This window comes from Lithobates pipiens, unplaced genomic scaffold, assembly GCF_037356315.1.
Source record: "Lithobates pipiens isolate NorthernLeopardFrog02 unplaced genomic scaffold, aLitPip1_a1.2 Scaffold_28, whole genome shotgun sequence".
Classification (NCBI taxonomy): domain Eukaryota; kingdom Metazoa; phylum Chordata; class Amphibia; order Anura; family Ranidae; genus Lithobates; species Lithobates pipiens.
In genome coordinates this window covers 165,323,204-165,348,928 of record NW_027507789.1, presented here as the reverse complement: position 1 = coordinate 165,348,928, position 25,725 = coordinate 165,323,204, and the positions used below count along the sequence as shown (strand labels likewise).

The following is a 25,725-nucleotide window of genomic DNA, read 5'->3' as shown; positions in this document are numbered from 1 at the left end:
CACGAATTTCCAGCTATCAGCAAAATAGGCAAATACCGTTCAGGGAATTTTCCTTTAGCTTGGTGCAAATTAGCTTTGCAAAGAATATCCAATCACATGCAAGATGACTAGATAATGAAGCCAGCAGAGCCTCACCTCATTCACTAAGCTAGGAAAAAGAAAAGTCTGAAAAGTAAAAATACCCTTGCAAAGTGGACAGCCTTTAACCCTAGAGTCTCGTCTCTTTTTCCCCCAGCCCCAAAGTCTCACTCTTTGCGTTTCATTCTTCATAAAGTTATTGAAGAGTCAAACCCTTATAAATATCATGTTAGGTGGACCTAGGAGACCTTGTCACCTGAGTCTTTGACAAATAGGATTAGCAAGCATCTACCCAAAGCTGAAATGTTAGTTTTGGTTGAACTGAACCTTTAAGAAGGTACAAATGCTGTCATTCTTCAAAAAGACAGAGACACGCTCCGCCAGCCTCTTTACATCTCTCTGACATTCACAGGCAGTGACAGAATGCCTCTCAGATACAAAAAGGCACTATGAGCACTGCCTCCCTTTCCAGAGCCAAAACACACACAGATGCAGGCAGTACGGGCTTTCCACACATGTACGCTCCCGCTATGGCTGCCTAGTCCCCCCTCCCATCACTCCACACACATACATTCGGTCACGTGCTCAAGCTGTGACACATTCTTACTAGTACTGACAGACCTGCTCCAGAAATAGTCACCCACCCCCAATCCTATTCCTGAGATTTTTTCGAAGTCTCTTTAGGAAGACATTTAACATTTAATGGGCCAGAATTGTGAGCACTAAAAAGAAACAAAGATCAGTTTTCTGCAAATAGCAAGCAATGCATTTTCTTCTTTCATCTGCACAAAACAAAACGATCTGGACTATGAGCAGCGGCTCCACAAATCAACCCATTCATTTTTATTTCAGGTCCGTTGTCAAATTTTTGAAAACGTATTTCATTGCATTTACAATATTTAGGCAAGGGGAAAAAAATAAATAAAAATAGTGCTTACAGGCAATAAAGTCCCCCAAACAGATTTCCCAATTTCATAGGACGAGTCATCTCCAGGCTCTACTGAGATGTGTACGTCAGCATTTGTTTTCAAGTTTATCATCTAACTCATGCTTTCCATAGTGGTGTCCTCAGCGTCACACATACTAAATGCCATACCACACATTCCAGACATGGTATGAACTGCAGGCTCTCCATCATATATTGCATAAGACAGCTTATCAAACATGATCACTATGCCAATACCCCATACAAAATTGCAATCATTAAAAGGCCTTAATGACCAGGAATGCTAAAACGACTTATTCTTCCTGTTCAAATTTATATGTCATAGTTGTCATTCTGTCCTGGAATTTAGGGCACTGTACCTCTATGGTCGCATCCAACAGACTGTCTAGTAGAATCCAGGACAATGTACAGAGTGGCAGCAGGTGCCAAGTGCTGGTACTGTTGGATGGAGTTCAAAGGAGAATGGCAGAGCAGCAGCACAAAAGCTTATAAAATCGGGGAAGTAACCACTAAAAGCCAGTATAAACAAACAAACAGACCTTATTTTTGAGCTCATTGACACCAGTCATGGGTCTTGTTTTATTACACTGTTACCAATGATAGAAGAGGTTTCATTCCCACCAACACCACTGATGGAGTTTATTTCACTGACACCAACAACAGGATTTATTTTATGCTATGGACACCAATGATGGGGCTTATTTCCTCCCAATGATAGGACATTTCTTACGCCCACTGGCACAAATGATGGGGCTTATTTTGTCCCACCGGTACCAATGTTAGGACACATTTTATTCCCACTGACACCAATGAGGAGACTTAGGTCTTTTTTTACTCCCAGCAACACCAATGAGGGTGCTTTTTTTTATCCCACTGATACCAATGACAGGCCATTTTTTACTCCCAGTGACAATGATGGGTTTTATTTTATACCGCTGACACCAACATTAGGACTTATTTTTTTTTCTTCAGTGTATGCCCAGACCCTTATTTGGGAATTTCTGGACTGACACCAATGATGGGGCTTATTTCACAGCCTCCGACACCAACAATAGGACTTGTTTTACGCTACAGACACCAAGGATGGCGCTCAACATATCCCACTGATACCAATAATAGGCAGGGCCACGGATGAGGCAGTACAGCCAGCCCTCCTGTACTGGGCCCGGGCCCCATCAGTTCAAAAGGGGGGCCTGAGCACCTGCTGAGCAGGAGGGCCGGCTGTACAGTCTTATTGCAGACACTGATCCTCTTCTGCCTCCCTCTGCAGCAGTGCCAGCTTCTCCTCTTCTTTCCCACTCTGGATGTAATACAGGGGGTTGGTTCTAGCAAATGCACCACTTCCATTTGCTGTCTGGACCCCGTGTGCCCCTTTCACCCACAGTGATGCCAGATTCCTCCTTTCCCACCAGCAGCTGCTATGGGCACACAGGCAATGTTTCAGGATGTAATTTATTGGCCCCTCGCAGTCCTCAATGAACACAGTGAGCGATCTGTACCAATCATTCATGTGTCCATTCATCAGTGAAGCTTAGTAAACTGTTTACTATGCTTTAGTTTGTGATTGAGCAAGAGTGCTTCTTATTCATTCATTTGTGCAGCTTAGGCTACAGAGAAAGGGACGGATAAATCTCTGTCCCGAGTCGCTTTTGGCTGGTGGAAGTGGGCCCTGTCAGATAGAAGTCACAGGGTCCCATACAGCCTAACAGCAGCCCTGATAATGGGACATATATTATTTATTATATTTACTCCCACTGACACCAATGAAAGAGCTAATTTTACTCCCACAGGCATAAACTAGGAGACTTACTCCCATCATCTCTTCAGTATACTGCCAGGCTCCTGTTGGCCATATGATCCTCATCTTGTTAAATCTTCCCCCTTCACTATTGTCCTTCCCACCTCAAATGTACAAAATATTGCATAATAAATGCACATTGGGTCCCTAGGTGCTTTATCTCAGTGTACTCATTCTATGTGTTCCTAGGTTATCACAATGTGCTTTGATGAAAGCAAAAAAGCATTAGCGCCATGTCACCTTAGAAACTTTGCAGCAGAGTTTTGTACTATAAATCCATCTGATTTTTTCTCTAGTGATTTCTAGCTGGAAACCGAGTTGCTGCTGGAGCTGACTACAAGGCTCATCTAAGCAGCTACAAATCACTGGTGTGCCACGGCCAACTGCAACTACAATGGATCCTATAACAGGCCACTGAAGCTGGCAAAACTACAGATACAGTGGGGAAAATTATTATTTGATCCCTGCAGATTTTGAAATTTTACCCACTTACAAAGCAATGAAGGGTCTATAACTTTTATCATAGGTGTATTTTAAATAAAAAACTACAGAATGTCAAACCAAAATCCCGAAAAAATAAAATAAAATAAAATACAAATGTTGTAAATGGAGTTGCAGCTCAGCGAGTAAAATAAGCATTAGATCCCCTACCAGCCAACAATAATTCTGGCACCCACAGACTGGCTACAGTATGTTTTCATGAGGTACACAGATTAGTCCTGTCAATTTAAGAAGGATCTCCAATTTGTTAATAATAATAAAAATTTATACAGATAGCGCAGTATTTATTTTTCATTATATTTGTATAAAAAAAAGACACCTGTCCACAGAATCTCTTCTATTTAAAACTCACCATCATGTGTAAGACCAAAGAGCTGTCAAAATACATCAGGGACAATATTGTAGATCTGTACAAGGCTGGAATGGGCTACAAGACCATCAGCAAGAAGCTTGGCAATAAGGAGACAACTGTTGGAGCGATTACTCGCAAATGGAAGAAATACAAAATAACCATCAGTTCCCCTCGGTCTGGAGCTCCATGCAAGATGTCGCCTCATGGGGTAAGTAAGGATGATCATGAGAAAAGTAAAGGATCAGCCAAGAACTACACAGGAGGAGTTTGTGAATGATCTCAAGGCAGTTGGGACCACAGTCACCAAACAAACCACTGGTAACAACGCCATTACTAGTAAAAATAAAATAAAAATAAAGCACGTTCCCATAATTTGTAGATGCTATAACTTTTGCGCAAACCAATCAATATGTGCTTATTGTGATTTTTTTTTTTTTTTTTTTACCACAAACATGTAGAAGAATATATATTGCCTTAACCACTTGCCGACCGCCGCACGACGATGTACGTCCTATTTTTGAAGAGGGATATCTCGGTAACGGCAGCAGCTGCTGCCACAACCGAGATATCCATCTCTTCAGGCGGCGGTCGGCTGTACGATAACGGTGGTCTCCGCGGCGGATTCGCCGCGAGATCACCGCTATCGGCAGCGGGAGAGGTGCCACCCCCCCTCCCGCCGCCCTCCCAATCGGGTCCTTTCGTTAGCTGGGCATAGAGACAAGTGAGGCTAAGATGGCCCCCACTCGTCTCTATACCATAGGACGGAAGCGACGTCAAAATGTCACTTCCGCCCATACCTCTTAAAGGTATATTTTTTTTAAATGTCAGATTTTCTTTTTTTTTTTTTTCTTTTTTTTTGCATTTTAGCCCAAATATGAGATCTGAGGACTTTTTGACCCCAGATCTCATATTTAAGAGGACCCGTCATGCTTTTTTCTATTACAAGGGATGTTTACATTCCTTGTAATAGGAATAAAAGTGATCCATTTTTTTTTTTTTTTTAAACAGTGTAAAAATAAATAAAATCAATTAAAATAAATAAGAAAAAAAAATAATTTTTAAAAAAAACACCCCGTCACGACGAGCTTGCGAACAGAAGTGAGCGCATATGTGAGTAGCGCCCGCATATGAAAACGGTGGTCAAACCACACATGTGAGGTATCGCCGCGATCGGTAGAGCGAGAGCAATAATTCTAGCCCTAGACCTCCTCTGTAACGCAAAAAATGCAACCTGTAGGATTTTTTAAATGTCGCGTATGGAGATTTTTGAGGCTAAAAGTTTGACGCCATTCCACGAGCGGGCGCAATTTTGAAGCGTGACATGTTGGGTATCAATTTACTCGGCGTACCATTATCTTTCACAATATAAAAAAAAAAATTGGGCTAATTTTACTGTTGTCTTTTTTTTTTATTCAAAAAAGTGTTTTTTTTTCCAAAAAAAGTGCGCTTGTAAGACCACTGCACAAATACGGTGTGAAAAAAAGTATTTCAATGACCGCCATTTTATTCTCTAGGGTGTTAGAAAAAAAAAAACAATATAAAATGTTTGGGGGTTCTAAGTAATTTTCTAGCAAAAAAAAACTGTTTTAAACATGTAAACACCAAGTCTGAAAAAGAGGCCTGGTCCTTAAGTGGTTAAACTGATGACGAAATTAGCTTTTAAAAAATAAAAAAAAAATAAAAAATAATATGAGGGATATAGCAAAAAAGTTAAAAAAATTTTCTTCAAAATTCTCTTTTTGTTTAAAAGCACACAAAATAAAAAACCGCTGAGGTGATTAAATACCACCAAAGGAAAGCTCTATTTGTGGGGGGGGAAAAAAGGACGCAAATTTCGTTTGGGTACAGCATTGCATGTCTACGCAGTTGTCGTTTAACGTGGCGTAAAAAGTGCTCTGGTCAGGAAGGGGGTAAAATCTTGGGGGCTGAAGTGGTTAATGATTTCTAGAAAATCTCGAAAGAGTGGACCAAAATCCCTTCCGAGATGTGTGCAACCTGGTAACCAACTACAAGAAACTCCTTACCTCTGCGCTTCCCATCAAGGGTTTCTCTATCAATTAATAAGTCATGTTTTTCTTGGGGGAATCAAATGCTCACTGAACTGCAACTCAATTTATGACATTTGTATTGTGTGTTTTTTCTGGATTTTTGGTTGATATTCTGTCTCCATCATTTAAATGCACATATAACAAGTCTAGACCCTTCATTTCTTTGTAAGTGGACAAACTTACAAAATCTACAAGGATCAAATTATTTTTCCCCACTGTAGATGGGAGTTGCAGTCCTGTTATTTATTTTGTAGCTATTAAATGCTAAAAAGTATCAGTGTAAATGTACCCTATTCACTGGCATGCCACTGGTTGATACAGGCAATGCAACTTTTATGCATAGAACAGAACATAACATGAAGTATTGCGACTACCAACTGACAAACATCTAAAGCAATTCAAACTCTACATGTAGCAGGCTGTACCAGAAGCTGCATAATGTAATCCAATCAGTAGCCAGTGTACTTTTGTGATCCAGCATTCAGAATGCAGAGAGTTGATTGTGAAGTGACTATCAGCATATGGAACAACTCAAGCCACTTCTTGGACACATAGAAAACAATTGTTTGTTTTTTTAAAGTGGTTGTAAACCCTTACAACACACACTTTGACCTACAGGTAAGCCTAGATTAAGGCTTACCTGTAGGTCCAAGAACTATCTCCTAAACCTACACGGTTTAGGAGATATTTGCCGAAAGACAGGCACCGCTGTCTACGGCGCATGCGCCGTAGACAGCGGCGCACATGCGCACTGAGCGCGCCGCGGTCAACGGCGATATGCCGCGAGTGGCGGCTCCCGTGCGCAGGAGTGACATAATCGCGGCTCCAACGAATGACAGCAGCGGAGCGGCGAGACCCACCAAGAAGATGGATGCGCCGGACTACAGGGGACAGAGGTGACTTCGCTGCCTCCTGTGTCAGGTAAGTGACACATAATGGACTACTATGCGATGCATAGTAGTCCATTATGCTTTACCTTTGCAGGGAATGAAAGAGGAAGTAAACCCATCAGGGTTTACTTCCTCTTTAAGTGGGTCCCGTTTACACTACAATGTGCCCCGTTTACAATGTAATGTGCCTTGCAGGAAAAAATATAGATGCTGCATTTTTCTGTAGTGGTCTTTTCTGTAGTCATAGGTCACTACTCTGTAGTGCAGCTCACTGCGTTGATGTGCCAAGACCTGAATGACGTGAACATTTGTAAAGTCTGAAAGTTGGAAAAAAAAAAGCTGTAAAACAGCACATCACAGTGCCCCCTCCCTGTCCAGTAAAACAGACACTATCCTGCATGCTAAAATGGAGCCATTCAGCATGCATGTAGTGTGACCGGGCCATAAGTATGCAGTTGTTCTATCCACTCAACACATCTTTGCTGGGGAAAGAACTTGGCCCCCACACAAAACATTGCAGAATTGAGTCCCTTACAGCTGACTAGCTGTGTGTTAACTCTTTTGTGATTAAAAAAAAAATAATAAATTCCAACAAACAATTCAACCTTTTCCTCCTTTATATGAAGATGTTCAATGACATACGGCCTTCAGCTCATTAACTTTTACATAAGAGAAAGAAGTGTATTCAGTCTCAGCCCTTAGCGGTTACGTCAGCTCTGCTTGTTAGAGAAGGTGCTGCCATAGAAACCCATGCAGTTATTTGAGTACATATTCTAGCACTTCTCCTAAAAAGCAGTGCTTGCCTGTGGAAGTTAATGAGCTGTAAAACACCAACCAGCCTCCCTATGTAATGGGAAGGAGTTTTCCTATTGACGATTTCCCTGAGCACCTCTTGAAACGACGGTTAGTGATATATCAGTCTCAGCAATGCACTACAGATGAAGTTCCTAAAAGGAAGCATTTATATCATTTTTATTTACTGTACATGTTGTAGACAAATTTTAATTTAACAGAGGGCCCACAGGTATCCTTCTGCCTTATACCATTTCTGCCATATGGCTCAATAAACACTTTAGAGTCTATTTATCAATGTGTTTAAAAAAGATTTGCACAGCTTTCTCCCATATGATTGTATTAGACATATGGATGGATCTTGATGATAAACAGACCCCTTTATGTAGATCTGTTTGAATGAATGGACCTCAGAGTAACTGAATCTCCTCCATCAGTCCCTAGCCCCCAGACCTTACAATGTAGGTACTATTTACGAATACTTTACTAGCAGGCTTATTTAGTAAGGTGAACCAGAGCGTAAATGATTGTGACAGACCTACCCGGCTAGGTGTGTCTCAATGCTCACATGTTAAGAACATTGACATTTAGCAACAAACCAGAAATTACCATTCTAGGATGTGGCTTAAAAAAATAAAAATCAAATCTGAATGCTTGCTATGCATTACCGGAATGCTGCACTGGAAGCCTGAAGCTGGTAAATTTCAAGCCTAAACAGTCAACACTGTGCATATGGTGTTGCAACCAGTTGCAGCGCTGTGAGTGTGCGGTGACTGAATGAGTTCAAGTTTCAGGCCTTTTGGTACAAAAACCAAGTGTAAAATACAGCGCTAGTATACACATGAACTTGACGTCTAAACTTAACCTAATGCTTATCCTGACTGTTAAAAACTGCTTTAAAATAACCCTTAATCTCCCTGACTTCTTAAAAATATCCTTTAACCTTAACCAAACTATTAACCTTATTTACCTTACGCTAACACTTAAGATTAACCCAAAACACTTAAAACTGCACCTATCATCTAACTCCCTAAACCTAACCTTAAAACTGAATACCAGTCAAATTGTTTGCATTTCTTTTTTTTGGTAGACTGTAGAAGGGTTCCAGCCTGTCACCCTTCGAGAACTGTATGTGGTCCTCTTTGGGGTGATTTCGGCATTCTGTCAGGACAGGAAGTGATAGTAAATCTCTCTAAAAACATTTTTAGTAGAGTAGGGAAGGGCTAGAACTGCATGATTTTATGCGATTATGTGCATGTATGTGGGATTGTGAAAATGTTGGACTTTTTTGTTACTATATTTCTTTAAATTTTTTTTTACATTTCATTTTATTGCTATTACATAGGAAGTTGATAGTTATCCATGTGAGCTCATACTGTAATGAGAGGTTCTCTTTATTGAGACCTCAGAGGTCTATTAGACCCCTAATGTCTCCTCTGCCTTCCACTGAAGTTAATGGAGCACATGTTAGTGACAACTGACCTGGGAAGTGACGTTCCTATATGTCAGTTCTGTATTCTTTCACTTGATTGGAGATCTGTGAACAGACGTTCACCGGTTTCCCTCCATTCCACCCACCATGCCAGTCCTAGAGTTCTAGACCTTCAGGTGGGACAGCGGAGCCTGGGACACCTGGCGTGTATGGTCAGACTGGCGGGGGGGGGGGGGGGGGAGTAGAGGTGGTATCATCTGTGGGCTGTGGAAGTGATCAGGCAGATTTAATAGCTACCCAAATAACTTCCACCTGAAAGCCCATTGTCTACTATACAAATTTAAACACAGTCCCAGCTGCTATAGCAGCCAGGTGCTAGAGTTATGGGTGCCAAAATCGACCTCTTCTGTGCCAAGATCTACCAGAATCAAGATCTTGTTACTAACACTCATGAATGCTTTATATTTTACTGGTGCCAGCTGCACAGCCTTACTTAATCAGCCTAAATATGTCTACTCAGATGAACTCTAAAAAAAAAAATGGTACAAGTTGCACTCACCTCCAGCGCTGGTAACCGCCACTAAAATTAGAGGCTCTTCCCTCTGTCCTTGCTCCTCTGAATACTGCAGCTTCTCAGAGACAGAGCTGAGAATGTCCGAGACTGATGCAGACAGGCGACTTCGGATGGTAACATATGAGTGGTCTGGCATATAGACCCTGCAGAAGACTGAAGATGAAAATAATAATACTGTGAGGCTAGACCACTAAAAAAATTGGCAGTAAAAATCAAATCATCATGTTCGAACACAGAAGAACCAAGGGTCTCGATTCATTTTTTAACAGCTCTCCAGTCTAAGACAATCTCAGTATCACAGTTATATTCTCTATATAAATGTTCTACCTTGCTTTTGCCAGCATTCTCTAAGACCTTGGCGTCCAACCTGTGGCCCTTTGGTATATAAGCAGCCCTTGGACCTCAGCAGTCTATAATGGGAATACTGATTTGGGTACTAGCCTCATGTAACATGCTCCCTGTGTCCCATTGTCTTTTGTATCATATCCCTAACCAAAAATGTAGCATTTCCACACTCTCTGACCCTCATCTCCTTTATTAGATCTGAACCGTTTCCGACGGTCTTCTCAAGCATTACATGCAGTATATTGAACATTATATGCGTCCTTTTGATGATGTCAGGGGCTACATTTGAGACCCTTTTAGTTCATAAGTTGACAACCACTGCTCTATGCACACAGTTCAGCATCCCTCCTCCATGAAATCATTGGAAGAGTACTGACCCAATGGATTGGCGACTACAATATAGATATTTAATCTGCTGAAGTTCTTCATTCTTTTTTGGTGTATTAAACATTGAAGCAGAAAGCAGCTTTCCCCTCCTGGAAGCATGTTCGGTGTTAGACTGACAGCACTACAAAGCAATAGACATAAAAACTTACTTTCATCTGAACCCCTAAATGCTACCCGTGGCTGCAGGCAGGAGTCAATCCGTCTAAAATGGCGGAATAGGGGCTTGACTTGTTTGGAGCAGGGAGCCGCGCTGCCATCTGTAAGCCTGTATGAAATGTGACATGTTAGGATAAGGCTCAAGTGTATCCTTCAAGCTACAAAAAAAAGGAGGACCAAGCATTACTCTCTGTACAGTTAAGGGTTTCCTAAAGGGGTTGGCACATACAAATGGAAATATATATTCTTGCTGAGCTTAGCAAACAGCAAAGTCTGCTACATAAAAGGAGAATGGAATGGAGCCCACAGAAAATTACAGTTCCCTGCTGGGTAGGTGCCACAAGGCTCTTGTGCACATTTTGTTGATCAGATACTGAACGTATTAGGAGGAGCGTGACAGCCCATTCAGTTCAAAATAGGAAATGAAAGACAAAATATTTGCATAATATATGCATAAAAAAAAATAAAAAATAAATGTTATTTTTTTAAACAATAAGTTCACCTTTCATAACAGGTTACAATCATATTCAAGGTGTAACATGTTACGAACGGACCACCACCCCCTGCACCTCCCTGATCGGATAGCTAGCGGGGGATCCACAACCCCGCTACGTGACAAAATAAAGAAAAGAAAAGTGCATTTATTATTTTTTGTGAAAGGGTGAACCTATCCTTTAATAAGTGATCAGATAAAAGCTTGCCTGCACAGATCTGATCATTGGAGAACAGGCAGGCTGAGCTGCAGACACAGCCAGAAAACTGACTACACTGGGATGAATTTGCTTACATGCCCAGTGTGGTCAGTTTGAAAAACGGGAGCAGGGACAGGGAGACTGGCAGAAACACCAGGTATTTGAAATAAAACAAAGGAAGCAATACAAAGAGAAGAGAATACTTTTTAACATAAGTACATGCTACAAAAGACACATATCAGGAATATGAAATGTTGGGGTAACATATTCTTCAATCTCTCAATCGGATCTGGCCACAGTCACCTGAAAAAATCCAGAAATCTGAATGCTGCCAACCTCCTCACCACCCAATACTAAAGCATAACTAGTGACACTGCAAATCTAAGATTTCACCTAGTCTGTACAGATTACTAGAAATGTAATATATAGTTACCTATATAGCACAGTTCAAAAATCAATTTCCCCCCAATAGTCAAAATTCATTTTTGTTTTCCAATTTGCGTGGAGTTCTTTGCTTCTCCTGTACAACATTAGCACTGTGGAATGTGATACTGTTGGGATAGAACATGTCAATCTTTGTTATGTATTTTTCTACCTGAGTTCAGCTGTCTCCACCAGTCGATGCAGCCTGATGACATTCCCCTCGAGCTGTGGAAGGTTTGGAGCGTCCCGCATCACCAAGACATAGAAATCCTGCAGGGAAAACAGTAATTAATGGAGGCCTTGGCAGATTTTATGCAAACCCTTCACGTTCCAAAGAAGAACAGGACAGCGTTTTTTCAGGCTAAGCTACTAGTCATGATAAGCAGTAATATCCCTTGGGTACAAGGTCCTTCAGTACATTTTTTTTTTTAAACTGGTCATCTCACTTGAGTAAATGGCTCTTGCAGCAATATACAGATCACAAGTGTACAATTAAAAAAAACCCACACGGACATTTATGTTGTACCAATTATTAATCCATCTTTGTAACAGAGCAACCCCTTGTCATCCACAATACATGTGTGTGTAAATTTATATATATATATATATATATATATATATATATATATATACACACACACACACACACACATACATATATATATATACATACATACACAGTACAGACCAAAAGTTTGGACACACCTTTTCATTCAAAGAGTTTTCTTTATTTTCATAACTATGAAAATTGTAGATTCACACTGAAGGCATCAAAACTATGAATTAACACATGTGTAATTATATACTGAACAAAAAAGTGTGAAACAACTGAAAATATGTCTTATATTCTAGGTTCTTCAAAGTAGCCACCTTTTTGCTTTGATTTACTGCTCTGCACACTCTTGGCATTCTGTTGATGAGCTTCAAGAGGTAGTCACCTGAAATGGCTTTCCAACAGTCTTGAAGGAGTTCCCAGAGATGCTTAGCACTTGTTGGCCCTTTTGCCAACACTCTGTGGTCCAGCTCACCCCAAACCATCTCGATTGGGTTCGGGTCCGGTGACTGTGGAGGCCAGGTCATCTGGTGCAGCACCTCATCACTCTCCTCCTTGGTCAAATAGCCCTTACACAGCCTGGAGGTGTATTTCGGGTCATTGTCATGTTGAAAAATAAATGATGGTCCAACTAAACGCAAACCGGATGGAATAGCATGCCGCTGCAAGATGCTGTGGTAGCCATGCTGGTTCAGTATGCCTTCAATTTTGAATATATACCCAACAGTGTCACCAGCAAAGCACCCCCACACCATCACACCTCCTCCTCCATGCTTCACGGTGGGAACCAGGCATGTAGAGTCCATCCATTCACCTCTTCTGCGTCGCACAAAGACACAGTGGTTGGAACCAAAGATCTCAAACTTGGACTCATCAGACCAAAGCACAGATTTCCACTGGTCTAATGTCCATTCCTTGTGTTCTTTAGCCCAAACAAGTCTCTTCTGCTTGTTGCCTGTCCTCAGCAGTGGTTTCCTAGCAGCTATTTTACCATGAAGGCCTGATTCACACAGTCTCCTCTTAACAGTTGTTCTAGAGATGTGTCTGCTGCTAGAACTCTGTGTGGCATTGACCTGTTCTCTAATCTGAGCTGCTGTTAACCTGCGATTTCTGAGGCTGGTGACTCGGATGAACTTATCGTCCGCAGCAGAGGTGACTCTTGGTCTTCCTTTCCTGGGGCGGTCCTCATGTGAGCCAGTTTCTTTGTAGCGCTTGATGGTTTTTGCCACTGCACTTGGGGACACTTTCAAAGTTTTCCCAATTGTTCGGACTGACTGACCTTCATTTCTTAAAGTAATGATGGCCACTCGTTTTTCTTTACTTAGAATTTGTATTATGGCAAGAAAAAAGCAGCTAACAGTCTATTCAGTAGGACTATCAGCTGTGTACTGTATCCACCTCCTACACAACACAACTGATGGTCCCAACCCCATTTATAAAGCGTGAAATCCCACTTATTAAACCTGACAGGGCACACTTGTGAAGTGAAAACAATTTCGGGTGACTACCTCTTGAAGCTCATCAACAGAATGCCAAGAGTGTGCGGAGCAGTAATCAAAGCAAAAGGTGGCTACTTTGAAGAACCTAGAATATAAGACATATTTTCAGTTGTTTCACACTTTTTTGTTCAGTATATAATTCACATGTGTTAATTCATAGTTTTGATGCCTTCAGTGTGAATCTACAATTTTCATAGTCAAGAAAATAAAGAAAAACGCTTTGAATGAGAAGGAGTGTCCAAACTTTTGGTCTGTACTGTATAATATATATATATATATATATATATATATATATATATTTATTTTGCAAGTGGTTTACCAGGATTACAGCTAAAGATATCAGCCAGTTTTATTTTTTTTAGCTGGCACTCTCTTGAAAGCGTTCCAATTGGCTCATGAGCCGCTGGAATGCTTTCAAAAAAGTGACAGGAGGAGGCTCCACCTCCCCTCCGCCATTCATCGGTGTTTATAGGGCTTACTGTTTCTATCATCTCGCCTGAGAAACGATAAGACTTTGCCATGGGCTGGTCACACAGGCGATCAAAGAATAGATCCGCCATGGCCTTGGAGGACCACTATGAGGTCTCTTCTGGTCCAGGGTGGAAGTAAACAAGGTTTTTTTTTTTTTTAAGATAAAAATAATAATAATAATAATAATAATAATAATAATAATAATAATAATAGGCAAAAAAAAAAAAAAAAAAAAAAAAAAGGAGAGATTTGTCGCCTTTGACCCCAGATCTCTTCATAAGGAGGACCTGTCATCCTTATTTCCAATTACACGGAATGATTACATTCCTTGTAATAGGAATTAAACTGATCAAAAATAAATAAAAAAGGGACAGTGTAAAAAATCAAAAGTAAAAATACAAATCAGAATTTTTTTTTTTTTAAGTGCCCCCATCCCTCTGTGCTCATGCGCAGAAGCGAGCGCATACACAAGTCACTCACGCATATGTAAATGGTGTTCCCAGCACACACGTGAGATATCGTCTCGAGCGCTAGAGCAATAATTCTAGCGCTTGACCTCCTCTTAACTCTAAACAGGTAACCTGTAAAAGGCATTTAAACCCTCGCCGCTGGAGATTTTGTAAGTATCGTAGTTTGTCGCCATTCCACGAGCGTGCACAATTTTAAAAGTGTGACATGTTAGTTAGCTATTTACTCAGAGTAACATCTTTCATATTATACAAAGAAAGTGTGTTTTGTTTAATTCATTAAAATGTATTGTTTTAAAAATGTGCTTGAAAAACCGCGGTGCAAATACCACGTGACAAAAAAAATTGTAAAGATCGGCATTTCATTTCCTAGGTTCTCTGCTAAAATAAAAAATAAAAATATATATGGATCATGTTTAAGGGTTATAAGTAATTTTCTAGCAAAAAATACTGACTTAAACTTGTAAACAAAAAGGGCCAGAAAAAGCCTGGTCTTCAAGTGGTTAATAAAAAAAAAATTAGTTTCATAGTACAGTGTGCAGCTATCAGATTGGATCTTCACTAGCAAAAAATCCAATAACATATGGTAACAGTGTGTAACCTTTATCACAGCAATTAGCGATCTATTGTTTCCACACTTTGTATAGCACTGGATGAGTGTATGCCATTGTATATGGAATATGTGACCTTGAGCCATTAACCTCAGTAATAGGTAGTCTTCTAACCTTAAATCAAGTTTTAAGTGACCCTTTGGCCTTACACAGAGTTCCACACCATGACCTTTGACACGCAGCGATATACAGGAGTGGAACTGTCCATCTCCTGAACATTGATGGGTTACCCTGAGCACTTGTGAAGGCTCATATTTCTTGGCTCCTACCTTGATTAGCTGGAAAGTGCGCTCCTCTTCCTGAAGAGAGTCCTTATATGTGTCCAGGAGATGCAGAAGAGCACAGAGGACAGCTTGCTTCTTCTGCACAGCATCGCCTCCTTCCCACGTCGGAGATGTATGTCGGCTGCACCCACAGAAAGTGTTCAAGTTAAGGAAAAATACAACATGTAACCAAAAGAATGGTGTATGGTTGGACAAAAGTATGGACAGGTGGAATGATGGTTTAAAGGGGTTGTAAAGGTAATTTTTTTATTTTCTACATAGGTTCCTTTAAGCTAGTGCATTGTTGGTTCACTTACCTTTTCCTTCGATTTCCCTTCTAAATATTTTTTTGCTTTGTCTGAATATCTCACTTCCTGTTTCTCCTCAGTAAACTTCTCACCATCATCCGAGCTGGTGGTTAGTCAGCCAGAACAGCTTACTGAACAGCTTACTGAGGAGGAACAGGAAGTGAGAAATTCAGACAAAGAAAACAAAGAAAAAAACACATTTAGAAGGGAAATCCAAGGAAAAGATAAGTGAACCAACAATGCACTAGCTTAAAGGAACCTATGTAGAAAATAAAAAATTTACCTTTACAACCCCTTTAAACGATAAATAGGAGGAACATACACTCACTCGCCACTTTAATCAGGTACACCTTGCTAGTACCGGGTTGGACCCCCTTTTGCCTTCAGAACGTCCCTAATCATACATGGCATAGATTCAACAAGGTGTTGGAAACATTGCTCAGAGATTTTGGTCCATAGCGACATGATAGCATCAATTTGTTGGCTGCACATCCATGATGCAAATCTCCCTTTCCACCACATCCCAAAGGTGCTCTATTGGATGAGATGTGGTGACGGTGGAGGTCATTGGAGTACAATGACCTCATTGTCATGTTCAAGAAACCAGTGGTGAGATAATTTGATGTTTGTGACATGATGCATTATCCTGCTGGAAGGAGCCATCAGAAGATGGGTACACCGACTAGTCATAAAGGGATGGACATGGTCAGCAACAATACTCAGGTAGGACGTGGCGTTTAAACGGTGCTCAATTGGTACTAAGGGACCCAAAGCATGGCAAGAAAAAATCCCCCACACCATTACACCACCAGCCTGAACTGTTGATACAAGGCAGAATAGGGTCAAATTCTGACCCTACCATCTGAATGTCGCAGCTGAACAAGACTCAGACGTTTTTCCAATGTTCTATTATCCAATTTTGGTGAGCCTGTGTGAATTGTAGACTCAGTTTCCTGTTCTTAGCTGAAAGGAGTGGCACCCAGTATGGTCTTCTGCTACTGTAGCCCATCTGCTTCCAGGTTCGATGTTGTGTGTTCAGAGATGGTATTCTGCATTGGTTGTTAACGTGTAGTTATTTGAGCTGCTGTTGCCTTTCTATCTCTAACCAGTCTGCCCAATCTCCTTTGATATCAACATGGCATTTTTAACCATACAAATGCCATTCACTGGATATTTTATCATTTTTGGACCATTCTCTGTAAACCATAGAGATAGCTGTGCATGAAAATTCCAGTAGATCAGCAGTTTTTTAAATACTCAGATCAGCTTGCCAGGCACCAACAACCAAGTCACTTAAATCCCCTATATTCCCCATTCTGATGCTTAGTTTGAACTTCAGCAAGTCGTCTCCACTACGTCTAGATGCCTAAATGCGTTACGTTGCTTTAATGTGATTGGCCGATTTGCAATTTGTGTTACCAAGCAATTGAACAGATGTACCTAATAAAGTGGCCAATGAGTGTATTTTTACAGGTAAAAGGGATATCCACTGACAGTTCTTCCATCTGTCCCTAAGTTGGACGCACAGTCCGAGCTTAGAAGTGCTAGCAATAGAAAACTGTGGCTTGCATAAATATTGTCCGATATGTCCTGAATATTGGTGCGAGGGCAGAGAAATGCGTCTTCTCTAATCATCTCAGGGAATTTAGTAGCAGGAACATATCACTAATTATGAGGTCATCTCTCACAGAACAGCAATAAATCGTAAATGAGGATGCACCAAGTGACTTTTCTAGTTCTAGGACAGATCCGGATGAGGTATTTCAATAGCCTTAGTGCTGCAAAAACAAGCAAATGATTGCCTGGTGTGCAATTCATCTTGTACATCTTCATTTGCTTAAAAGTTAATCAGTTCTATAATTGCAAACTGAAGGCCACAATTGCGGACCTCCATCTGAAAATACTAGTTTCCAGGATATTACACCAAACCCCCTACTTTAAGAGTCTCTGACCTGGAAAATGCGTGTAGCCAAGGAAAGTCAGACAATTAGAATGCCTCATCTGCATATTTAAAGTCTAGAACCTAGGTAGCCCCTAGCATTTTAAAAGGGAACACTGCAAGAGCCAGCCCCAATGTTTCTCTCAAGATAGGTTTCCTTTAGCCATATACAGTATGCAGTGGCTATAAAGTCTGCACACCCCTGTTAACATGTCGGGTTTCTGTGATGTAAAAAAAAAATGGGGCAAAGATGAATCATTTCAGAACTTTTTCTACCTTTAACGTGACCTATAAAACTGTACAACTCAACTGAACAACAAACTGAAATCTTTTAGGTGGAGGGAAGTAAAAATAAAAAAAATAAAATAATATGGTTGCACAAGTGTGCACACCCTTAACCACTTCAGCCCTGGAAGGATTTGCCCCCTTTAATGACCAGAGCATTTTTTGCGAAACGGCACTGCATCACTTTAACTGACAATTGCGACGTTGTACCCAAACAAAAATGGACATCTTTTTTTCCCCCCTACAAATAGAGCTTTCTTTTGGTGGCATTTGATCACCTCTGAGGTTTTTAGACAGACAAATTGGGAAAAAAATGCAATATTTACTTTTTGCTATAAAAAATATCCCCAAAAAATATATATAAAAAACAAAATTTCTTCCTCAGTTTAGGCAGATATGTATTCTTCTACATACTTTTGGTTAAAAAAATAAAAAATATCGCAATAAGCGTATATTGGTTAGTTTGCGCAAAAGTTATATCGTCTACAAAATAGGGCAGTGATGGCAAACCTTGGTAACCCCAGATGTTTTGGAACTACATTTCCCAATAGCCACTGATTACTGTATAAATGTCACTGGCAGGGAAGGGGTTTACATTAAGGGGCGATCAAGGGTTTAAATGTGTGTCCTAGGGAGTGTTTCTAACTGTGGGGGGTTGGACTGCCTGGGAGAGGAGACCGATCATTGTTCCTAAGCAGTAGAAACAACAGAGCAGTCTCCTCACCCCTGACAGAACGGAGATCGAACATTGACAGGAGACCATCACGGGTAGCCCGCCACGTGCATTGGTTCCTACGTCACACGCGCGCCCTATACTCCTTAAAAGGTGAACATATTTGCCAGCACACCATGGAAAAACACAAATAGCGTCTAAACGGGTGATTTATTGCATGTCTGACAAAGGGGCCCTGTGTGGCTCCGAAACGTTGTGATTTATTGCATGATCACAACACAAGGATATTGCAATGTTTCGGAGCCACACAGGGCCCCTTCGTCAGACACGCAATAAATCACCCGTTTGGACGCCATTTGTGTTGTTCCATGGTGTGTTGGCATATATCTTCACCGTGACTTGAACCAGTATCCAGCTGGTTGTTGCTGCAGCATCCAAATCCGAGAGCACATCCAGAAACATGTGTGCGTTGGGAATATGAAGTACTATACTCCTTAAAGTGCCCACCGTACAGCTACAGCGATTCGCGCAGTAGTGCCATTCTGCCACTGTCAAGCAACGGCGGGTGGTCGGCAAGGGGTTAAAGTGCATCCGATTAACCCCAAATAAAGTTCGGCTATTCTAGTAGGTCTTTTCTGCCATTTTCTTATACATCCTACAGCAAACGCCATGGTATGCAGAGAGCTTCCAAAGCATCAGAGGGATCTCATTGTTAAAAAGGTATCAGTCAACGTGTCAGATGACATAGCGGCGGAGTTCCAGGCCTTCTATGAAGGCCTCTACAATCTGAAAGGGGCGCCTGCTCCTGGCTCCCCTGAAGTAGCGGGCCCGACCCCTCGGTCGTATCTAGCTGCCTCGGGTATGCCCTCCCTCCCTGGGGAGGTGCGGGACAAGCCCATTTCGGTCGAGGAGCTGGGGGTGGCACTGGCGGAGTCAAAGCCTAGGAAGGCTCCAGGCCCCGACGGCTTCACACCGACATACTACAAGACCTTCTTTGGGATACTGGGGAAGCCCTTGGTCACTGCCCTCAACTCCCTTACCGAGGGCTTTTCCTTTCCGGTGGACTCCCTCAGAGCTCATATTTCCCTCATTCCGAAGGAGGGCAAGGATCCTCTGTGTTGTGGAAACTACCGCCCAATCGCACTGTTGAATTCTGACCTGAAGCCCTTTGCCAGAATTTTGGCAAACAGGTTGCTCCCGCACGTCCCTAGCCTCATCCACAGGGACCAGGCAGGGTTTGTCCCGGGGCGCGAACCCCGGGACAACACCATTAGAGTCCTCAACCTGATCCACGCGGCCAGAACTTCTAAGCGAGCTCTTCTCTTGCTGTCAACTGACGCGGAGAAGGCCTTTGACTGCGTGGACTGGTCGTTTATCCGAGCTACTCTGGAGCATATAGGACTACGTCGCTCCATGCTCCATTGGGTTTTGTCCCTTTATTCGAGCCCTACTGCGGCGGTTAAGGTGAACGAAACAAGGTCTCCATACTTCTCTATCAAGAACGGCACCCGGCAAGGTTGTCCCCTGTCCCCACTGATTTTTATTTTGTCTCTTGAGCCCCTTCTGTGCCATATTCGGTCAAATACAGACATTGTTGGCTATGCGAAGGCGTTGGGTATCCATAAAGTGGCCGCATTTGCAGATGACCTCATTTTCTTTTTAACGGATCCCCTTACGTCACTGCCTACTCTGCTGTCCTCTTTGGCGGAGTATGGCTCTCTCTCCCTTTTCCAAATAAATTTAGCTAAATCCTCCATCCTTAACATCACGGTGGGGGGAGATGTGGTTCAACGTTTACGGGGGGCATACCCGCTGAGGTGGGCTACGAGTCATATTCGCTACCTCGGTGTTGATGTTACCCCTGACCCGGCGTCCCTATATACAGCTAATTTTGTGCCATTGGTGGACCGCTTAAGGGCAGATCTCCTGCACGGGCATTCACTAACGCTGACGTGGTTTGGCCGGTGCAGTGCACTTAAGATGACTCTGTTGCCAAAAATTTTGTACCTGTTGCAGGCATTGCCCATTTACCTCCCTCCCACCTTTTTCAAATGGATAGATTCCCTGTTCCGTGCTTTTATCTGGTCGCACCGGAGACCACGTCTTAGATTACAGCTTCTGCACCTGCCTAAGCACAGGGGTGGAGTTGGTCTTCCAGACGTGAGGGCATATTACAGGGCGGTTCATCTGACCAGGTTGGTGGACTGGCATTGTCATGAGGGGGCGAAGCATTGGGTGGCCATGGAGGGGGAGGACTCTGGGGGCACGATTGGAAGCAGGCCCTGGCTATCAGCGCCCCTGCCAAGGGCTATTTTGGATCACCCCACACTGGGGGGTACCCTGCGGGTGATAAGGGAGGCCTTTGGGAACTCGTCGGTGTCCCCGGTGCCCTCCCCTATGGTGCCAGTTCTGGGTAACCCGGACTTTGTACCGGGCCTCCAGAGTCCCTGCTTTCGTCGTCTGCAGATGGGCGACAGGCGGCGGTTGTGTGACTTTATAGGCCCGGATGGTCGACTCGCCTCGGAGGCGGGGCCACGAGCGGTGGACCCTCCACTGGACTTTTGGAGCGGCCTGCAATTGCGGAATTTCTTACGTAACCGTTTGCGGACGCCGGGTATCTCTCGCCCCCTCACGGAATTAGAGCGGATTTGTCATCGGGGGAAACCGGTGCGGCACTGCCTCTCGCTCCTCTACTCTGCCCCGATTCGTCCGGCTGAGGGGTATGCCCCCCCATTCGTGGCCAAGTGGGAGGCGGAGCTCTGCACCCACTTTGCTCCAGATCAACGGCAGAAGATCCTTAATTTTGCGCAGAAATCCTCTATGGCTACACAGGTTCAGGAGACGTGCTACAAAATCACCTCTAGATGGTATAGGGTCCCATCCGTTCTCCACCGCATCTTCCCCCAGGTGCCTGCCTGTTGCTGGCGCTGTGGGGAGGCGGAGGGAACCATGTTGCATGTCTTTTGGGCCTGTCCCAAGCTGGTCCCCTTCTGGCGCGGGGTGATCGACACGATTGGTCATCTGACGGGTGACTCCCTGGAGAGAGACCCTGCGGCCTGCTTGTTGCACCTGTCGGAGCGATCCATCAAAAAGTATAGGAACTCTTTGACTATTCAACTGCTGAATGCGGCTAAAGCCTGTATCCCTTTGTGCTGGAGATCGGAGAACCCGCCGGCCTTGGCTTTATGGTTCTCTAAAGTGAACGAATTAAGAGATATGGCAGACCTCACAGCGACACTTCACAATAAGGAGGAGGCCTTTCGTGAGACTTGGAGACCTTGGCAACATTTCACCTACACTGAGGCCTACCTCCGGGTGGCCGCGTTAGCTGCCCGTTGAGAGAGGATCGCTGTATGCTGGCTTCTGCCCCCCCCCCGCGGCTTGGGGTCGCCCACGGTCATTATTCTGCTCTTCCGTGTTTGGCTCTTTTGCTTCATCCTGCCTGGAGTCTCTTCTTTGCCTCTTCTATCTGGTCTGTCTCTCTGTCTTGCTCTCTTTTCCCTTCTCTCGGGCCCCCCCTCCCCCCTCTGTCTCCCCCCCTGTAGTCCCTTTCTTCCGTAACCCCTTTCCCCTTCATCCCTTCACTTCCTCAGTCCTTTTTCTTTCATGGTTAGATTTTGCCGACTAGCCCATACAGGATGTGGTGGGTTGCGGGCTCCCCCGGGAATGACCAGTCTTTAACAATGTATGTGCTGCCCGCTAGGGGCCCGGCCCATCACCCATCTCCCTCCTTTTCCCTTTCTTTATAAAATAACAAAATCCGTGCTTCTCACTGTAATGCATGGCCATGTGATGATTACCGCTCACCTGGGTGGGGTCAGATTGCTCATTTGGTCTCAGAGGTCTTAGAGGGGAATTATAGCCCCCTGTTCGGGTATGCTTCTATGTTTAGTTTCAGTTTCTGTTGGGGGTGGTCCCTATATCTCCCACCCGGGTGCTACCGAAAAGGTTTATGTTTTGGAATTCTGTATGTTTTATTGAAGTTGTCCATGCGCCTGTTATTTTTTCTGGCATTAAATAAAGGAATTACAAAAATAAAAAAAGGTATCAGTCAGCATTTTGCAAAAACACATCTGAAGTCTCCCAAAAGCATGCGGGAAATTGTGTTATGGTCTGATGAAAACAAGGTTGAACTTATTGTCCATAATTCCAACAGATATGGTTGGCGCAAAAACAACACTGCACATCACCAAAAGAACACCATACCCACGGTGAAGCATGGTGGTGGCAGCATCATGCTTTGGGGCTGTTTTTCTTCAGCTGGAACAGGGGCCTTAGTCAAGGTAAAGGAAACTATGAACAGTTCCAAATACCAGTTACTATTGGCATAAAATTTTCAGGCTTCAGCTAGAAAGCTGAACATGAAGAGAAACTTCATCTTTCAGCATGACAACGACCCAAATCAACTAAGAAATGGCTTCACCAAAACAAGATGATTAAAGTTTAGAATGGCCCAGCCAGAGCCCAGACCTGAATCCAATTAAAAATCTGTGGGGTGATCTGAAGAGAGTTGTGCACAGGAGTGCAATCTGACAGATTTGTAGCGTTTTTGCAAAGAAGAGTGGGCAAATATTACCAAGTCAAGATGTGCCATGCTAATAGACTCTTACCCAAAAAGACTGAGCGCTGTAATAAATTCAAAAGGTGCTTCAACAAAGTATTAGTTTAAGGGTGTGCACACTTATGCAACCAGATTTTTAAAATTTTATTTACTTCCCTTCACCCAAAAGATTTCAGTTTGTTGTCCGAGTTGTACGGCTTATAGGTCACAAAAAAGGTGGAAAAAAAAAAAAAAAATCTGAAATTATTTTTTTTTTCTTTTTTTTTTTTTAAACCTGGACATTTTAACAAGGATGTGTAGACTTTTTAGATCCACTGTATGTTTCCAAAATAGGTTAGGCCCATTGTACTGCCCGAAGAGTATGGTATAACCTGACATTCTTATTACTTTAAGATTTTGTGTGGTGTAGAATATTTACTATCCAAGTTTACTAGCTCCAACATAATCCAAAGCTTTTTACAAAATTGCACAAAACCATTTACTTCCGTTCTGGCTGTTTTGTTGGAGTTTACAAGCAGACGTCACTTCAGCAATTATAAAAAACAGACGCTCACGCCTTAATTGCATTATTTTTTTTTTTTTTAGGTAGAATCCAATTAGTGTATTAGCTTACCCATTAAGCTGTACACTATATCAACAGTTCTTAAAGCGAACCTGTGCTGGTCTTTGCAAGACAAAGCAAAACATTAATTTTCAATGCCACTCTCCCCAGCAGCACATATTACCTCACCGCTCCATTCAGCTACAAGTGATGGGTAATACCCATTCGTTTCAAGCATGGGGGATCATGTGTCTTACTCTTTCGCCTAAAGGATTTTCAGGTTTGCTGCCACCCATAGGAAGACTGGACACTGGCGAACAAAAACCACTTTGGGCTAGCCAAGGATAACCCACCAACATGCCTTAAGCCTAGGCCGAACGGCAGGCGGCATCAGCCAGTTCAATAGAAACTGGCTGACATTCAGCACGTGTGTGGTGGGGTCAGTCCAACAGAAGCCGTTCAGCCAACTTCTGTCTAATGGGTCATGACCGAAAAGGTCTGTCGGCTGTCTCCCGATCAGCACTCTCGGCCACTGGCTGAGAGCGCTGACTGGAGTGTTCTGGCGGGGGGCGGAGCTCCCCTTTCAGAACACAATAGCACAGCAGGGGAGATCACTGTACTAACATTGGATTTTTATTACAGCGACTCAGACCTGAGCTGTCCATTTTTTAAAGACAGAGGGGTGGGACCTGTGTCCCTAAATTAACTCAAAGAAATGTATTCTACAATAATCCCATATTCTTTCTAGCTCATTAAAGGGACTCAAAAAGAAGTAGGAAGATTCTCTGGTGTCATAAAGAGCCAAGATGGTCTCTAGTTTGGGAGTAACGGCAGGGGTCTGTGTCTCCTCAGATTAGGGGTTATTAAGGACCTCAATGTTAGAGTCTCCGTGGCTGAAGGCTCAGAAGCCGATAACTCCTCAGGAAGATCAAACAAGGCATCAGATATACTCGGCAGGGAAGTTGTAGAAGAACAAGCTTTATGGTCAGAGCCAGCAGTCAAATGTGCTATTTGGCCCTTAAAATCCTGTATGACTGTGGTGAAATCCTCCCGGGATAGAGTCGAGGAGAGGCCATGTCCGACAGAGCCAGTAAAGACTCAAAATATGGCAAAGACTCTAGCAGACTGCCATATTCTCAGTGGGTACATTGCAGGCAGTACCATGATCGTTAGTGTATCATAAGCTGGAAGCACCCAGGAAAGCGGGACTGTTCCCTATGTGTCCAGGATCCAACACAGGTGCAGGCAACGTAACACACGGTAATGGCTTGAATACTCATGAATCAGGCTGTTGGTAGCAGGAGAGGGCCAGACAGCCAAAAGGTGACCAAGTCACTGTAGACAGGTTGCAGAAACCGATTTCCATGCATTGCTTGCAGTCAGGAACAGTAGCCAGTGGTTGCTTCCTCAGCACTGATGGAACTAGAAAGAGCTCTAGGATTATGCACACATGAGCAACACTCCACTCAGTGGAGGGAATCGGAGCTCAATCCCTCAGCAATAATTCCTTCTGTCGTAAAACTGATGGAAAGCATGAATTTTACATGGTGCCCAGTGGTCCTAGTAACTAGGAGGTACCACTTACTCAGCCACCGTGGCCTACACACACACACGGCAAGTTTTCATAGACGGGATCACAGCTGGGGCTGTGCCACAGCTCTGAACCTGGAGAATGCTCTGCAGCTAAAAGTACACTCACATCTGGAAAGCACTGTAATGCAGAGCCCAGTGCCCGAAGGTCACATTCCAAGCTAGCCCGCATGTCCAGTCCAGGATACAGTACTCCAAAGTAAGCCTTAGAAAGCACCCATATGGATAGTTCTGTGGAGAAACCAGCTCTGCAGCTATGTAGCAGGAACAGGATTGAAGAAAATATATAAAGTAGTTAGCAAAAAATATGTCTATCCTCCTCGGACAGTAGCATAAAATGAAGGCATACTAGGAAAAGAAAGGGTTAGGAGACAAACAAGTTGACCACACTTCAATGACATCTGTCTCACAAAGCTTTATGATGAAAGGACAGCCCACGCTTCTTCAGAGTGTGGGTCTCAATAGCCATACCATTAAATTTAGCGTTTGTTAAGTAGGATGGAACACCGGACCTTGCGAGAGAAGGTCTGGCCGTGATGCCATCTTTACG

General features: G+C 43.1%; 1 protein-coding gene across 2 annotated transcripts in view; it reads right to left on the bottom strand.

The window, feature by feature from the left end:
• The window catches only part of RAPGEFL1 (Rap guanine nucleotide exchange factor like 1), a 113,770-nt gene that overhangs the window by 42,420 nt on the left and 45,625 nt on the right, over window positions 1–25,725 (bottom strand). For both annotated transcript variants that reach the window (XR_013263580.1, XM_077459833.1), the window contains exons 3-6: window positions 15,285–15,435; window positions 11,587–11,684; window positions 10,293–10,408; window positions 9,397–9,564 (exon numbers count right to left, since the gene is read on the bottom strand). Coding sequence is in view for 1 of the 2 variants with exons in the window: in XM_077459833.1 (XP_077315959.1) it covers window positions 9,397–9,564; window positions 10,293–10,408; window positions 11,587–11,684; window positions 15,285–15,435 (533 nt within the window). In the remaining variant the exon portion in view is untranslated. The remainder of the gene's footprint in view (window positions 1–9,396; window positions 9,565–10,292; window positions 10,409–11,586; window positions 11,685–15,284; window positions 15,436–25,725) is intronic.